The sequence below is a fragment of the Dermacentor variabilis genome, chromosome 8 (genome assembly GCF_050947875.1).
Source record: "Dermacentor variabilis isolate Ectoservices chromosome 8, ASM5094787v1, whole genome shotgun sequence".
Lineage (NCBI taxonomy): Eukaryota > Metazoa > Arthropoda > Arachnida > Ixodida > Ixodidae > Dermacentor > Dermacentor variabilis.
In genome coordinates this window covers 159575938-159593407 of record NC_134575.1, presented here as the reverse complement: position 1 = coordinate 159593407, position 17470 = coordinate 159575938, and the positions used below count along the sequence as shown (strand labels likewise).

The 17470-nt window shown below is 41.3% G+C and overlaps 2 protein-coding genes across 3 annotated transcripts in view; one reads left to right on the top strand and one right to left on the bottom strand.

The window, feature by feature from the left end:
- The window catches only part of LOC142591615 (tartrate-resistant acid phosphatase type 5-like), a 92905-nt gene extending 85891 nt beyond the window's left edge, over positions 1-7014 (top strand). Inside the window, exon 10 of the mRNA XM_075703917.1 lies at positions 6662-7014. Coding sequence (XP_075560032.1) covers positions 6662-6937 — 276 coding nt within the window. The 3' untranslated portion in view covers positions 6938-7014. The remainder of the gene's footprint in view (positions 1-6661) is intronic.
- Positions 7015-8183: 1169 nt separating this feature from the next.
- LOC142591656 (uncharacterized) lies at positions 8184-17165 on the bottom strand. Of its 2 annotated transcripts, none has more exons than XM_075703941.1 (2): positions 17001-17165; positions 8184-8838 (listed from the first exon to the last, which is right to left on the bottom strand). In XM_075703941.1, exons 1-2 carry the CDS (start codon positions 17095-17097, stop codon positions 8615-8617), a joined length of 321 nt encoding a protein of 106 aa, XP_075560056.1. In that variant the 5' UTR covers positions 17098-17165; the 3' UTR covers positions 8184-8614. The 2 variants fall into 2 exon arrangements, 1 of the variants encoding a protein (XP_075560056.1); XR_012830479.1 differs by lacking the exon at positions 8184-8838 and adding an exon at positions 16313-16390.
- Between the last annotated feature and the right edge of the window lie 305 nt (positions 17166-17470).

The following is a 17470-nucleotide window of genomic DNA, read 5'->3' as shown; positions in this document are numbered from 1 at the left end:
CGGTTTAAGATAACGAGGAACATGTATCAACGGTACCGGTTTCGTATTTATGTGCCTGTATGCACTGCTCCAAAAATATTTAAGTACTACGATTTGTTTAAAAAGATTCTCAAAAAAAGACAAACCCGTTGTTCTAAAGACACTGCTGGACAAATTCTCCTGTGGCATGTAGAGGACGCTTGTAGCTTTGTTTTTCAAAATCCTATTAACTCAACATTTCCATGTGAAAGAGCAGTTAAAAAAACAACACATACCGTATCTTAAAACACTATACCCCAGAGCCTGGGCGATTAGTTTTCTGATAGAAAAAGGCATCATGGTTTTTAAATTAAACAACAAACATGCCACACTTCTAAGTTTTTTACAAATGTGGGTCAAATGAGTATTCCACGTCAGATCACTGTCTATGTGCACACCAAGATACTTAAACGACTGGACGCTAGCTATAGGTTGACAAGAGCACAAAGAGCAATATGAAGGGTGTAAATATATGGAAGCGACGCTTGGTACATCTTTGTGCAGGTTACGAAAACAGACAAGTCTGGATTTGGTGCTATTTATTTGTATTAAGTTTGAGGCAAACCAATCACTAACTTTAATAGCGTCCTCTTGAAGGTCAGCCAGGGCACATGAAAACTCAGGGTTGCTTGACACTAGTAAAGTGTCATCGGCATAAAGGAATACGGTGGATGCTTTCACGTGGTCACATATATCATTCACATATAAGTTGAACAACAAAGGAGATAAGATAGACCCTTGCGGGACACCGCACACCAGACTTACCGCGTCACTGCAGATAGGCCCAAACATGACTACTTGGGAGCGATTGTGAAGATAGTTTTTAATTAGTGACAAAAAAGGACCCCTAAATCCATATGAATACAGTTTAGAGATTAAAATTTGATGATTTACTGTGTTGAAAGCTTTTTTTACGTCCAAAAAAAGCCCAAATGCCACCTCATTGTTTTCCAGGCTTTGGTGTAGTAAATCAGAGAGATTTTCTAATAGCACCTGTGTTCCAGACCCACTAACAAATCCGTGCTGATTCACACTCATTAGGTCATGTTTAGCAACAAATGCATTCATCACACGAAGTACGTGTTTTTCTAAAATCTGGGATATGCAGGAAAGAACAGAAATAGGGCGGTAGTTGGCAATATCATTCTTTTTCCCACTTTTGTACAGAGGAAGAACGCGAGCACTCTTGAGTGAATCTGGCCATGTACCAGTTGCAATTATGCCGTTTAAAATAAATAGCAGAACATGTTTCAGAGCTGTAATGTTTCTTATCAGATAAGCTATGAAAATGTTGTCAAGTCCGGAGGATTTATTACGTTTCAGACTAGACAAAATGCTGAAAAGATCAGATTCTGTCATAAGAGGAAGGAAGGCTGATGGCGATACACTGTTTTAATCTTTCTCGAGCTCAAAGTTTGGACTGCGACCCGTTGCTCAGCCGAAAATACGTTATTGAACTCATTAGCCAAAATAGGCGACACTACACCGAAATTATGCTCCACTGCCTATTGGACGGACAAGCATTTACCACGTTCACCACGTAACTGGTTTATCAGAGACCAAGTGTTCCTTACGTCGCGACGAGTGTTGTGAAACTGCTGTGCAAAGAACTTCCTCTTTGATAAGCGGATAAGCGCAGTTACCTTATTTCTGATGCAACGATATTCTGCTCGAAGTTTGTCATATTTTGGCGCCCTGCGGCATCGAGACCAGAAAGCGTCCTTTTCTTTGATAGCAGCCAGGATTTCTGCAGTCAGCTAGTGGCAGTCAATTTTACGTTTCTTCACAACCAAAGTTTTTTTGCACACTTTCTTTATTTCGCCTAATATCCTGACCAAGCTATCGTACGCAGTGTCGTTAGTGTTATGATGAGTAAATGAATCCCAATCATATTCAGTGACATGATTATCGAACCTTTTTTGGTCTAGAATGGTCACAACACACCTGGTAGAGTTAGCGTGCTGCATAGAGTCTGTTTTCATAAGGCGACGCCCAATGTAATAGTGATCTGCCAGTTTCTGTCTGATTACAGCTCCGGACACTGAAGAAATGTCCGACGCACGGACGTTAGCGTGGTCAATGCAAGTAGTTGTAATGCGATTATTAATAAATTCTTCTCTAGCAGGATCGGCGACATGTGGTTGAAATGGATGAAATGGATGGACGACATGGATGAAAACAGATTCCACAAAACACTTCTTCAATTCATACGCAACACAGGCCTCACAGCACACATATAACACACATATACGCACCAACAGTTATGTTCTAAGGGGAAGTCTTTATCGCAATAAAAAAAAGGAAAAGAAACCAAAGTGCCCAGCGATACTGTTTACCTTAGACTGAATATCCTCTTTTGTTTCCTAGGCGACTCCATGGATTTCTAGATTGAGCATTCTTCCATATTGTTCTAAATCATTTATTTGATCTTTTATTACTGCAACTTCGGTTCATGCCACAGAAGTCTCTACATGCTCCATGGAATTTTTAATTCCTGTGATTTCACAGTCGCGATCTGGCAGCTTTTTCAGAACATCGTCAAATTTACTTGACATATGTTGCACTGACTTGTGTACACGTACGTCTGCGTGTTTCAGTTACAGGAGAGACTCGACTTTTGCTGTCGCAGGCAGCAATGCACTCACTTTTTTTGCTAATGGCTGAAATCTCTGTTAAATCCTGCTCATTGGGTGCTGGATTATGGACAAAACTGAACCCATTGCGAAGAGTAGCTTGCGAGCATGTTTTGAATTCCCATTCAGGTAGAGTGCCATCCACTTTCTCCCTTTTGTAGGTTCTCACTGCAATGCCGGAACACCTGCCCTAATGATAGCTTAATTCGCAACCTTTAAAAATCACAAACTGTACCGTTTCCAGAAGCAGTTCCGAACATTCAGGGAATTCACCACTACCATTAGCTATGTCTAGCAAGGAAACCAAAGAAAAGGACAACGAAAATACAATTCTGTAATTTGGAAGCAGCAACAATACTTAAGCAAATTAGAGCAGCGAAGTAAAGCAACCAACCTGCAGAACAAGAGAGATTTGTCAAGCGCTGTCCATTCAAGAGGCGTCGCACTGCTGCCACTGCCAAATGGCACTGCCTCGTTTAGATATCACCACCACCTTTGATATCTGCCTTTTCTTAGGAAAGACAGCTGCACTGAGCGATAAGTTATCAATATTATAAAGATGTAGTAAAATAATGTTATAACATATTTAACTGGTCTTCTCTGTATTCCATCTATGTAACAATATGCACATTTTTTAAAGTAATTAAATACACCGAAGAATTCAATATTATCTATAAGACTGACATATATACTGCTACTGTTTTTGTTTATTTCGTTTGCTGCATCTGGGTAATGCGTACGGACCACTAACCACGTAAGCAAATCATTAAATGACTAACTTCGTTCTCAAACTTTATTTGGTGCATTGCTTAGCATCAATTCTTTATTACCTTCTGTGTAATGTGAGCGACCCAGCAACTCGTTTATCTTTTTCCATATAACATCGGACTTGGTCTTTCATGCTGCTGAAAAGCCCGGTAAAAATATTCGTGTTTTGTTTTTCGCAGGTAGGCGTTGGTTTTATTCCGATGCTGTTTAATTATAGCCCAATCATCTGGTCTGCGCGAAGTTAAAAGCCTTTGAAAGAGTTTATCCTTATTTTCTTTTCATCTTTATGCACTCTCTAGTCATCCATGGCTTACTCAAATTACACGCGTTCCTTATCTCTTTCAGAGAAAACGATTCGGCGGAGGTTTCCGCAAACTTACGAATAAAAATATTATAAGCCTCGTCTGATGCCTTCGCTGTAGTTACAACATCCCAATTTATCCAAACTATTCTTTTGCGAAAGTTCTCTAAACTGTGTTGACTAATGATCTGTGCTGTTCTAATGGATGAGCATTAATTAACGCCGCATTTACGAGGCTTAATGTATCAGGATATTAGAAGGCGACCACTGATATGTGACGAAATAGCTCCGGATATGAATGTGTTCATTGGCTGGTTGGTTATAAAAAGGTCAATCAAGGTGTTCGTCGATTCTGTGGTGTGTGTAGCGTCTTAAATAACATTAGTAAATCCATGTGAGTGTAGAAGTGTTTTCAAGTTGTGTGTAATTATTAAGGACTGTAACATGTTTATACTGAAATCACCGCCAAGAACAAGCATATGCTGTTTGTGGTTTACATAATTAAACAAAAGTCTCGTTGAGAGAAAGAACTTATTCATATTTCCACCTGGTAGGCGATAAACTACTCCTAAGATAAGTTTTTGCAGACCAAAACAAGGAATTTGATATCATCTGTCATACAGGTCATTTCATCAAGCAATTCACATTAAAATATTATTTTTACCTACATTATAAGAGCACAATCATGTCTGACTCTCTCACCATGTCTGTTAACATAAACAACATTGTAATTTGCATGTTTAATGACGTCCCAACCCGAAGAGTACAACGTCTGTGTTAACATGAGTATACATCAAACGAAAAGCTAAAGCTATCGAAAAGAGCGCAAATGCGATCTTCTTATTTACTAGTTGATTGTTTGTTTAATTGAAAGCACGTCAATCCTTAGACATTAGTAAACTAAATAAGTTGTTACATCATCAGGCAGTATCGCCATTATGGAAAAGGGGAGGAGAAATGTACTGGCTAAACTGCGCGCCAGGTCACACAGTCGAATCAATGTCGCGTTCACTTGGAATGTTGATCGTATTGAATCGCCCATCTTTCTTTCTGAATATTTTCCCATCTGTACTCCACACGAACTTCCACTTTTGTGCCTTCTTTCTTACGATGGTCGCGCCCAGGAGTGCCTTTATTGCTGGACAAAGATGCTCATTAATATATATGGGAGATTAAGATGTGTGGCCGAGGTCTTACATTGATAGGCTCATTTTCTTGGCTTCCTTAAGAAAGCTGTCAAATTTGGCACCGCTCGTCAACTGAATAATTCTGTTGAGAGGCTCAGAATTGTTGCGATTTGATAAGGCATGAACGGTTCGTTCACGAGAATGCCAACTTCACAAAAAGTCTTTACTCGATCTTCATCATCGGCTTGCAGAATTGCTGTAATCTTCACATTGCACTTTCTGGAATACTGCTTACTTCCTGTGATCCTTGATCTTTAGCATCTTTTTCATACTTTTGCATTGGTTTATTCGAGCTGCGTTTTTTACTTTAGCACACCATTTTCTTTTAGGAGTCGTTAATTCGATTCCTTCATTTCCTCATACATATTGTCATAGAAAGAAATACTTTTCTTCTTGTCTGCGAGTTCTTTTTTCATCTCATTGAGTTCCTTTCTTAGGTCTCCTTCAATTTCCCCTTTTAATCCCTTCAGTTCTTATTTAAATTCTTCCCGGAATCCATCTAGACCAGGAGCCATTCTACTTCCATCAGTGCAATCGAACAAGAACAGGGATCAGACATAACATGCACAGATACTGGCAACCGCAAAGGCAGCAAGGATAAAATACAGAAAGAAAGAGGCTCAATAATGTGAGAAAAGTCCAATGTGCATGGGCAGGAAGATAACTTTTCGGGAGCGTGCTTCTCAGCTGCCTCGCTGCCCCGGTGACGTCAAGTGGTGCACAGCGTTGCATCCTGCTTAAGTAGTCGTGCGATGATCCTTGAACCGACGCAGGCACCAGACGTCACAATGGCCGGTAGACAGTTTCCGCTCCGTTGGCGTTCATAGCCAAACAAGTGCTTGGCTGCATGAACAGGAAGTTGCTTTCAGTGCGTGTGCTTCTCAGTATTTATCTCTGTATGTTGAGTGCGCATTTCTTTTTACCGTCGCGACCCGTCGACATGCGATACGCTTACGTTGGCAAGATGCTTCATTTCTATTCATTCACTACAATGTATGTATGTATGTATGTATGTATGTATGTATGTATGTATGTATGTATGTATGTATGTATGTATGTATGTATGTATGTGGTTGTGTATGTATGTATGTATGTATGTGTGTATGTATGTATGTATGTATGTATGTAAGTATGTATGTATGTATGTATGACCCACCGTGGTTGCCTAGTGTCTTGGTGTTCGGCTAATAAAGACGAAGTGCGGCATCAAATCACAGCCGCGGTGGTTGCACTTCGATGGGGCGAAATACAAGGACACACGTGTACCATTTATTAGGTGCACGGTAAAGGAATCAAGGTTGTAAAAAATGATGCGGACTCTCCCTACTATGGCGTACCTGAGAATCAAATCGTGGTTTTTGCACGTAAAATCCCATTGTCTGATCCTGTTTGACAGATATGTTTAAAAGCTTGAGTAAGGGAGTAGTGAGGTTGCTGGAAACGTTGAGTTGTCAAGATCCTTACGTCTAAAAACTGGCTGAAATGTTTAATTTTGGGCGCCCCTGTGTATTTTGTGTCACGCATGTGCAGAATTTATTTCTCATTTCATATTTTCCTGAATGGTGTCATTTGTTAGTGACTGTATGCACTATTTAGTCTTTTCCGTGCCCTTTTATGCGCTCTTTTAATCGTACTCTACGCCATGAGCCAACTAGCCCAATAACAAGTCTTGTTAATCCGCACAGTCGTTGGGCTCTGAAGCCACTCCGTGCTTGGATGCACCTTAACGCTCGCGATAAACGTGTCTATCGCAGCACATTCGTCCTGAGCGGCTCGGATGGAACGTGGAGTATTTCGTCAGCGGCTGCACCAACTTCATCAACCCTTCGTTGATACACCGGCGCTCCCTTCCTCGGAACTCTCTAAAGTTCGCCTGGGCCTCTGTGTTCAGCTACGGTGGGTTCGCCTACATGGAGGTTGCAGAAGACTCCATGGTGATCACCTTCTATGACTCCGGCGGCAAAATCCTCCACGAGAACGCCATGAAACCCAGGCCACCTGCCGCCGAACATGAAAAATCACGCCGCTGAATGCGACTGTCCCGGTGCTGCTACCACACGCTACTTCTGTTGTATTTTTCATGTCATTTCCTTATTTCCTTATGTTATTCCTGTTTTTCAATATTTCCTTATTGTTGCAATTCGGAACGTCATAAATTTCCCCCGCATAAAGAAATAAGTCGCCGAATTTACGTGCTGTGTACACTGTGTAGTAAAAATGTACTGTCTAACTATGTACACATACACATAAATGCGATACAATTTGTGCGCATTTATGCCGTATGCGTCTCGGGCATCGTAAGGCTCCGTATAAAGCCCACGAGAGATAAAATCGTCGCCGCGCGCTGTATGCTGTTTGTGCGAGTGAAAGTGTGCGCGGGCGAGCGGGCGATCGCGGCTCAATCTCGAGGATGGAGCAAGCGCGCCACTTTCCATCGCGCTCACCTCGTCGGGGGCAGGGTAATGCTTAGAGGCAATCCTCATAATCCTTTAAAGCAATCCTGTTGGGTAATCCTTGTGAAAATTTTTGCTGAAACTCTGATTAATAGGTGGAAACGATTCTCATCGGATCTACCAAACATTCTGGTCCCATTGTGATGTGTTTTTGTAACAAGTGCTTGATAACTTTCTGCACGTATGTGGCCACCAACTTCCTGGAGAATTCTTGGTTACTGCATTTGTGGCGCATTCTTGATTCCTGCATTTGTGGTGCAATCTCGATTACTGCGCTTCTGGTGCACTCATGATTATTGCGCTTCTGGCGCATTCTTGATTACTGCCCTTCTGGTGAATTTTGGATAACTGCTCTTCTAGTGCATTCTTGCTTACTGCACTGCGCCTGCCGTGCATGCTTGATTACTCTATTTCTGCTGACCCTTTGAGCTATTTTACTGCGTTTGCCACTGTTTTTTCTGACAATATTGTATTGAATATGTGATATAATCATGACGACTTGCGTCAGCATTTGTAAAATTTTTCATCGGATTACAAACACCGCCCCAAGTTACAAGCAAGTAGGACCGCGAGAGGGCACGGCCAAAGTTGACTGCGCTGCAATTCATTGCCACGGCTGTGTCCTTTCTGCACTATACCATGAGTTGTATTTAGGAGAATAGTTGTCGTGGATGGTAGTAAGCATCAGCGTAGATATTGCAGCTTGTTGATGTAACATTTTTAATTTTTAATTTTCTCTTGTAGCGTCAGAAAGACGAGCACGTAGAAGGAAAAGCCGACAAACACAGACGCTAACTTCCAACAGCAATTTATTTCTGGGACGGACACTTCTTTTATACCCTCACATTTTCTAGCTTTTAAGGACGTGTCTACTGACAAGGTAGGATAAAAAATTATATTAAAAACCACTTGCAGACTAGGCAAAAAAGCAATATGTTTAACGCATGCGCAGGAATCCCAACTCTTTCTTTGATAATGATATGGACGACTGGCTAGCACAAGCATTGCCAAACTCTTCAGCAAGAGCACTTTCAATGATGAGATGAGTGAATTCGCATTTGATTCTCCCGATAAAAAACTGCATCTTCAAATCGCCTAACGCATCTGCACTTATGACAATGAATTGCGGGGAAGCCATCCGGCGAAGGCTTGTTAACTACTAAATACGAAGCTACGCAAAGTAAAGATACCGTTGAACGTTGAGGATTACAGAGTTTTAGAGTGTCGACGCCTTCGGAGATCACACTGCCGGCTTCATCCTCCGGTGCGAGCCGGGATGCTTGACGCACTACGGTAAGCTGCTCTGGACTGGTCCTCTTCATTTTTAAGGCGAAGCAGGATGCAGTAGAGAGGAGTTAGCAGTTGGGGGCTGAACTTCAATACACAGTATATACACTTGAGCTCTCGAGCCGAAATTGAGTAAAGCCCATTCTTGAGGTGCAGGGTTGTCGTAGCAAGCTTGCTAGGGCATGTGCAGCCTGCAGCGAATGTAAAAAGGTTCACAGCTTTACAAAGCATCCACAGTAGCAAGTACGATGACTGGAATCGATTATGTGAATGGCAGACATTGCTCGACAGGTGCAAAATCACTGCATTCTACCGGTTCTAACATAATTGAGCAGAAACTTGCGAGACTGACTAAAAAGCTCGAGAACAAGTTTGGACCACGCAAAGAGCGATGGAACGGAAAATGTTAGACGTAACGTTAAGACACGGGAAGAGAGCCGTGTGGATGAGTGAGCAAAAAGGGACAACCCATATTTTTATTTACATTAAGAGATAAGTGGTGTTGGAAAGATCATGTAATGCGTAGGTTAGATAACCGGTGGACCATTAGCGTTATAGAATGGGTGCGAAGAGAAGGGAAGCTCAGTTCAGGGCGGCTGAAGGCTAGGCGGTGTGATGAAATTGTGCAATTCGCAGGCGCTAGTTAGAATTGGTTGGCGCAGGACAGGGGTAATTGGAGATCGCGGGGAGATGCCCCCCTTTTTTCAGTGGTCATAAAATAGGCTGCTACTACCAATGATGATGATAACTAGGAAGAATGGATACTAGGCCATCTTATGACTGTTCAAGCTGGTCCCTGAAGCATTGCCCGACATGTATGGCGGCACATGCATACTATAGGGCCCCAAACATTAAAATATAGGCTTAAAAACATAATTTTCTAAAACAAGAAACTTGTGTGGAAGCTATGTTTCCATTTAGAGACGTAAAATAATTATGCTTTATTACTGGCTACAAGACAGCACTTTAAATAAAACACCGAAGTGCTATTTTTGTGATGGCACATATGCCAGACATGCTAGGAACAGGTAGCAGGCATCTGTTTGTATGAGTTGAGGAGAAAGTTAAACAGCTGTTAAGGCACCAGAATTTCAACACGTGGGACATTTAGTGAACCGAGGCAGATGTTACTTGAGCTTGTAAGTGCAACAAAGAACGAGGTAGTTGCAATTCTTTATTACAACTTCTTTACTAACGTCTTGCATTTGATAAATTGAAGCCAATTGCCTATCGAGACTTCTGAGCTGGAAGTGAATTGAAAATCTAGCACCAGTTTAGAGATGACCTTAGTGAAGTTGCAACAGAATGCACTGGCATTTCACCTATTTTACTACAGCGAATATCAAAGGTAGAATTGTGTCTTGAGCCATTTCTTTTAATTCTATTCTAAAAACATCTTGTTACATTTTGCGCATAACTATTCTTGCGAATATACTGTGTCGAGTTTATTTATTTAGAGAAACTGCTATGTCATTGAGCTTATAATTTCTACAAGGGTCATCTGAGTTGGAAAACAAAACTGGCTTTGAAAAAAGTGCCTTTAATAACGACTTTTTCCCCAACCCTTAGTGTCGTGCAATGACCGGCTTCACGTAGATAAAGATGTATACCTTCGGGTTGATGTAAACTCGAAAGCAGTAAAATAACGCCATCCTAATGCCGCTAAAGCGACCCGTTGATCCGAGGACAAGTCAGCTTGAAGACTCAATTTTCTTCACGGTCCCCATATTCTGGCAATAAGTGAGACATGACTGTCTTCTCAAATTATAAACGCGTAAATAGTTCCCCCTTTCCATAAGATAGTGAGGCGAGACCGTGTTGGGCGAGAGGGTGGAGTGGCAGTGATAGTTAAAAAAATAAATATAATACGTTTTCGCCAACCATATAACAGATCACAATATCGTTTGGTGCAAAATTAGTTATGGCGCTTTTTGCACACTTTTCGGCATCGTTTATATAGCCCCCAAAGGCCCAGTATCCTAGATCTAAAAACAGGTGATCATCTTGAGGGATTGAAAAGACCAAATAAAAATTTGTGGTCGTTGGTGATTTCAACTTGCCATGCATTACCTGGAACTTCTTAAATATCACACATTCGCATAGTACCAAAAGTCCACATGTCCTTCTTGATACAGTTTTCTCTCACGACCTGACGCAGCTGATCATACCCATGTCACGGTAATAGCTGCAGCGATCCTTGACCTTCTATTTCTTAAAAATGTTTCTGAAGGCTGCAATGTGTCCATCACGGATGGCTTTAGTGATGATAAATCAACCTATATAACTTCAAACGAAAATGACAGGAGAGTTCCGCCGGTAGTAAAAACGTTTCATGTTTTTTGGACTGTAGGTAACCAATCAGTTCTAGACAGTATACAATTTAATTTTCCGGATTTCGAACACGGAGGAGATGTCTCGTACCTTTGGAACAGGTTTGTGGGTGTAGTACCTGAATGAATGAATAGGTTTATTCCCGTTCCGCGAAAGAAAACGAGGCATGACAATCCTTTGATCAACCGGGATATTATCACTTAAAACGTCGCTTAGCACGCAAGCGGAATTACATGTTCACAATACTGATATGCCTGCTCTCAAAGAAGATCTGCTTTCGAAAATTAGGAATTCCCGCAAAAAGTTCTATGAAAAAACCCTTGTTTCCTTTAAGAACGACTCATCTTTGAAGTTTTGGCACTTTTTGTCTGGTATTCAGCAGGCTGTCGATCAACTACGTAATAATCGTGATGTTAATTCAAATCTCAAAGACATTGCCAATGAACCCAATATTATTTTTCAAAGGGCATTTACGCAGACTTTTACCGCGCCATATCACCCCACTGTTAAGGCATTTCCTTGTCCTCCTAACATTCCGAGTTTGGTTTTATGCCGCGAGCATACACGCACTCTAACTAAATATCACAACAATGAAGTCAAGCGCCGTCAGCGGTATTTTTAACGCTTTATTTCATCGGTAATCTGAAATCATTTTAACAACATTCATTTCATTTTCAATGGTGAGTGATCGGTTAGTTGCCAGAAAAAGTGCCTGTCATCCTCATCGTCATCATTTATTGGGCCCTTAAGGACCCTTTGCACGGTATAACATAAGGGGGGTCATCATAGATATACACAAATCAATAGTGTTACAAGAATGAATTGAAATAACACAGGTTAAGTAATGCAGCCAAATAAAATAGGAGTACAGGCGACTTCAAATGCAACACTTGGAATGAAAAGAGAAATCGTTCAATTCTAATTTCCAAAGTGTGAAATCAACTGATATTTAAATTCTTCAGGATCATGCTCTATGGCAATTGCATCTGGGAGTTCATTCCTTTCCCGGATTGCTGTGGGTAAACTTATTTATTGAATGCAGAAGTTGATCCATACAGGCGCTGTAAACTGAGTGAATTGACCAGGGGTCCTGATGAACGTGCTGGTGGTAGAAGAGTGATTCGCGCAGATGTTGAAAATGGTGCTACAGCTTGTGGAATAAGCACAGAGTTTCTCACTGCATTACCTAAAGGGAAATGTGGCGCTGCTGCGCTGTGGTATGCATGGGAATGCCGGTATATTGTGACTCCGGATGGGCATCGTTCTCAGAGAGACAGGACACATTGAAAACGCGCTTGGAAAACACCGTTCCGTCTGGAACAATGATGCATTTTCTACTAAAACAGCATGTAAAAAGCTGTTTGTGTTTTATTATTACGCAAATACATGTTTTGTTTCACTATGATAACTTGTTATTGAGTGTACGATTATATGTTGCGTAAAAAGTATCAGCGGGCCGCTAAAGTTGGAGGACAGACGACAAGGTTCGCGCTCGCTTTGAAACAGTTTGTCGTCTGTTCTTGCTTTTCTTCGCTTGGTCATGCATTGTAGGTGAGTGAATAAAAATATGCGTGAATAAAAACATTTTATGAAGGTTTTACTTTGAGAACGCGTCATTTGTGTAGCCATAGCCACGTTTTAGACGAAGCCTCTTACAACACCAGCCAAAACGAGCCTCGCAGACACATATGCCTTCATTCCCATGACAGCACGGTGCTCCCTTAAGAAACTCCTATAGACGGTGCCGCCAGATTTCCCGCTAGGTGCTATAGTGAGAAACTCTATGGGAATAAGCATAGACGAGCTATCTAGCTTCTATAGACTAATGTGGGTAGATTGAGCGATGACCTAATACTACTGATACTAGATTTGTAGTCATATTTTGTATATATGAATCGAGCAGCCCGGTTCGGGACCGATTCTATTGCATTGACTAGATATGTTTGATGTGGACACTAAATCGCGGAAGCGTATTCAAGGTTTGTTCGAGCAAAAGTTTCGCATGCTAGTTTACGGACGGAAGGGGGTGACGACGATAATGTTCTTCTGATGAAGCCCAGTGTTTTAGAGCTGTCGGCGATCCGTTTCGTGATGTGTTCCGACCACATTAGATGGCTAGCGATTACGATACCGAGGTAGCGATACGTTTGTACTTGCGACATGTTTGCTGTGCGTAATGAGTACGCATGGGTGATGTTAGCGTCATTGCGGGAAATTTAAGTAAATTAGCACTTAGAAATGTTAAGCTCTATCAACCATTCGGTACACCAGCTATCTCATAGATGCAGGTCGTTCTGAAGAAGTGCCTTGTCGAACTCAGTAGAAATTCGACGATAAAGGAAACAGTCGTCCGCAGCGAAGCGTATAGATGAGGAAATACCACAAGGGAGGTCATTAATATAGATGAGAAATAGAAGGGGACCAAGGACTGATTCTTGTGGAACTCCAGAAAATACCTTTCTTGAGGCTGAAGAACATCCTCCTATAACGGTGTACTGAAAGCGGTCGGTGAGGAAGCATTTATTCCAGGCTAAAATTTGCGGGTGTAGGCTGAGAGAAGAGAGTTTGCAGATTAGTGGTAGATGGAGAACACGATTGAATGCTTTTGAGAAGTCTAAGAAAATTAGATCACTCTCAAACAATGAATCTAGGTTTAAATGAAGCTCGGTTGTAAATTCGAAAAGTAGCGTCTCGCAAGAAAGACCAGACCTGAAGCCGTGTTGATTGGCAAAAAAGAACCCGTTGTTATCAAGGTGTACTGCGACTTGCGAACAAATTATATGTTGCATTAGTTTTCATGCAATGCACGTTAAAGTGATTGGAAGATAATTTGTAGGACCAGACCGGTTACCATTTTTGCATTTCGGAACTGCTTTGCTGATCTTCCAGTCATCTGGAAGCGCGCCTTCATTGAGGGATTGAGTAAAGATTATTTGTAGTAAACGACTTGAGCGGACTACGCTTGCTTTGAGCACTTTAGCAGATATGTTATCGGGGCCGGGACTCCTTGATAATTTCGAATTGTCGATCAGCTTTTCAATGCCTTCCGCCGTAACTGTAACGGGCAGCATCTGAGAAAATTTGGGACCAGAAAAGTTCAGGATGTTATGATGTGGTTGATGAGTGAGTATCGAAAAAAAAAAGTAAAGAGTTCATAACATCAGATCGTTCATCAGGCCACAAATGTGAACCATCCGGGTTAGAAAGCGATATGTTGTGCGATTGATAGCTAGAAGGGGAAATCAGATTCCAGAATTATTGTGAATTCTTGCTCATTATATTCAGTAGATCCTGATGAAAGAATTTCTTTCTGGAGGTTTTCAAGAGGATTGCATACTCTTTCAGACATGTGAAGTATTTTTCCCACCTGAGGGCTGAACTTAAACGCCTAGCTATGCAAAAAAGACGTTTTTTTTCCGGGATAGCTTCGTTAGGGCACTACTGAACCAGCGTTTGCGAACGTCGCCATGAATGAAAATGACTGGAACAAAGGCTTCAATTAGTGCCAAGAGATTGTGCTTGAATGTTAATCAGTTTTGGTTAACATTTCGGAAGGAGCGGCCTGTTTAAATGTGTGAAAAATAATTCGTGAGTTCAGCCTTTATAGTATTGAAATCTTCTTTGTTATAATCACGGATAAATTTAGTGGAAGGGTTACGGGCAGGCTTCGACACTGACAGGCTAAATAAAATGATGTGATCACTGAGACCGTGAGCACGAGACATTGAGTGAACCATTTCTGGGTGCGAAACGAAAACTACGTCAAGGGTGTTGTTGATCCTTGTTGACATATTGACTGTCTGTGTAAGATTATAGATAAGTACCAGATCGAGAAATTCCTTCGCTTGGACAGAACTAGCGCATAAAGTATCACAGACTGTATCAGGGTAATTGAAATCACCGCAGAGAATAACGTTGGCTCTAGGAAAGCGGTTGTGCAAACCCAGAAGGACGAGTGCGTAGTTCCTCCACAAAAAAAAAATGGCACAGTCAGGTGCGCGATAGCAAGCGATTAGTATGTTAATGCTTCCTGGGAGAGATATGTTCACGCAGAGAATTTTGTGATGGCATTGAATATCGAGTGCAGAGGAAGGTAGGTTGGGATTCACGAGAACTAGAACACCACCGCCTTTCCGTCCGACCCTGTCACGTCTGTGCACAGAAAGTTGGTAATCCGAAAACCGATAAAATCGGTACTTCATCGGTAATCTAAAATAATTTTTGCTACCTTCATATGATTTTCAATGGTGAGTGATGGGTCAGTAGCAAGAATAGTGCCTGTCTTTAAGTCAGGCGAAAAGTTGAATCCTGGAAATTACCGACCATCTAACTTATATGCAGGTGCTGCAAGTTGCTTGAGCACACAATAACCCTCCATGTATCAAACCACCTTGAATCCACCAACTTGTTTGTCAAATGCCGGCATGCTTTCCGTAAGAATGTTGTCTACTTCAACACAGCTGCTATCGGTAAGTCAAAGCTTTTCCTTTTACGTTGAAAACCGTCAACAAATAGATGCAAATTATCCCGAATTTACCAAAGGCATTTGATTGTGTACCCCACCACTTGCCATTTGAAAAACAAAAAGAAATTGGGATTCCAGACAATCTTGTCAATTTGTTACAAGCTTATCTACAGAATCGCAGGCAATCTGTAGAATCTGATGAAATTGGGTCTGAGTGCTTGCATGTTCTGCGTGGTGTACCACAAAGGTCCGTGCTGCAACCTCTATTGTGTCTCACACATATCAACCATATTGCTCAACATGTTCATGAATGTATCACTGTGAAGTTGTTTGCCAATGACTGGGTCATATAATCTGTCATTAGGAATTACTATTGCCCGCAACTACTGAATAATTATTTGTGTATCCTCGCGGAATGGCAAGAAAAAAGGGCCATGGAAAATATTTTTTTCAAAAACCACATTAATTAAAATTACAACATAAAAAAATCCCTACACTGTGTTTACACAATTTGCGATCAGTGCATAAATCCTTCTACATCCAATAAATACCTAGGTCTTACAATTACTACCAATCCTAAATGGCATATGCATAATCAAGATATAGACTCGAAAGCATTCATAGAATTACGCTACCTATGTAGGAAAATTAAAGGGTCTCCCTCAAGCGTAAAACATCAAGCATATCACACAGTGGTTCGACCAGTCCTAGAGCCCTCGTCTGTGGTGTGGGATCCGTGCCGTGCCAATAACATCCAACCGGTGGAGCGCATGCAAAGCCATGCTGCCAGATTCATCTCCCCTGATTATCGAAAACGTTCATATATTACTGATATACTAAGACAACATAAGTTGGAGCCGTTCCACTTACGCAGGTAGATGGCCAGGTTGAAAATCTTGTACTTGCTTTATCACAACAAAACAGGATTGCCGCGTGAATCGTACTTTCTGCATCACAAAGATCATCAAAATTAAAGTGCACAAAAGCGATAAGGCTATATTATGCCAGAAATGAGCAATTCGAAAATTCATTTTTTCCCTAGGTATTATAACAATGGAACCGCCTGCCTGCTTGTGTTGTTCATTGTAGGAATGTTAGTACTTTTGAGAGTTCTTAGCGAACTCACCTTTTGTAACCCTCTCTTCCTTGGACATCACTGCTGCGTGCAATATGTGTAAATAAATAAATAAATAAATGAATAAATAAATAAATAGTAAATAAAAACAAGGGGGGCTTAGGCTTATAGATGATACAATAGCTGAGACAATTCGCCAAATCTTGCACCTAAAGGATTTGGGTGACAATAAATTGATCAGTCGGTCATCACTACCCTTTATTAGAGGTGATATTACAATGTGCCATCAACCAAAGCAATTCATACAGTGTACCTTACACTAACTGGAGTCATGTCAATTGTCATTTGAACTAGGAAAGAGCTAAGAAAAAATATAGCCATGTTTTGCTTTCAGCCGCACACATACAACATCAAGACACAAATGTGAAACATAAACAAGACTATGACAAAACTCAATATACAATGCAATATTAGTGGCTTACCGATCACTGTGTTAAACCTGACGAGGTTCAATGCCTCCTCCACTGCTGTATTCTTGTTCCCGTTGCTGGCGCTGCCAAAGGACGACTTTCCATGCATCTCCTCGACCGTGACAATGCGGCATGTTAGATATCTGGAAAATTTAGTAGGCCGCTAGCAGTGCGAATGCAGGCAATTTGGCAGTGTTGCTTCAACAAGTATGAACTAACAATGCCCAAAAACTACGCTGCTGCTTTAAACGAGAACACTTCGGCCGTTGTTATTCTGCATACCAAAAAATGCATCGCGCAAAAGAGCAGTTCTTTGCACATAGTATAGCACAACTTTGATATACAGATTGTAAAATCTAGGGTGAACAAATTTTGGCCACTGTTCTTTTTATCAGGTTAGATCATGGCACAACATGCTAACTGTCATTATATGTAGGTATGTCAGGGTAAAGCACAAGCATTGATGATGAGTGAAACTGCTT

What these genes read in the sequence shown, in the direction of transcription:
- LOC142591656 (XM_075703941.1), bottom strand. Translation starts at nt 17,097, where the DNA reads ATGCATGGAAAGTCGTCCTTTGGCAGCGCCAGCAACGGGAACAAGAAT. An exon ending in CAGGTTTAACACAGTGATCG is followed by an intron (nt 8,839 to 17,000) that starts GTAAGCCACTAA and finishes CATTCGCTGCAG; the next exon opens with GCTGCACATGCCCTAGCAAG.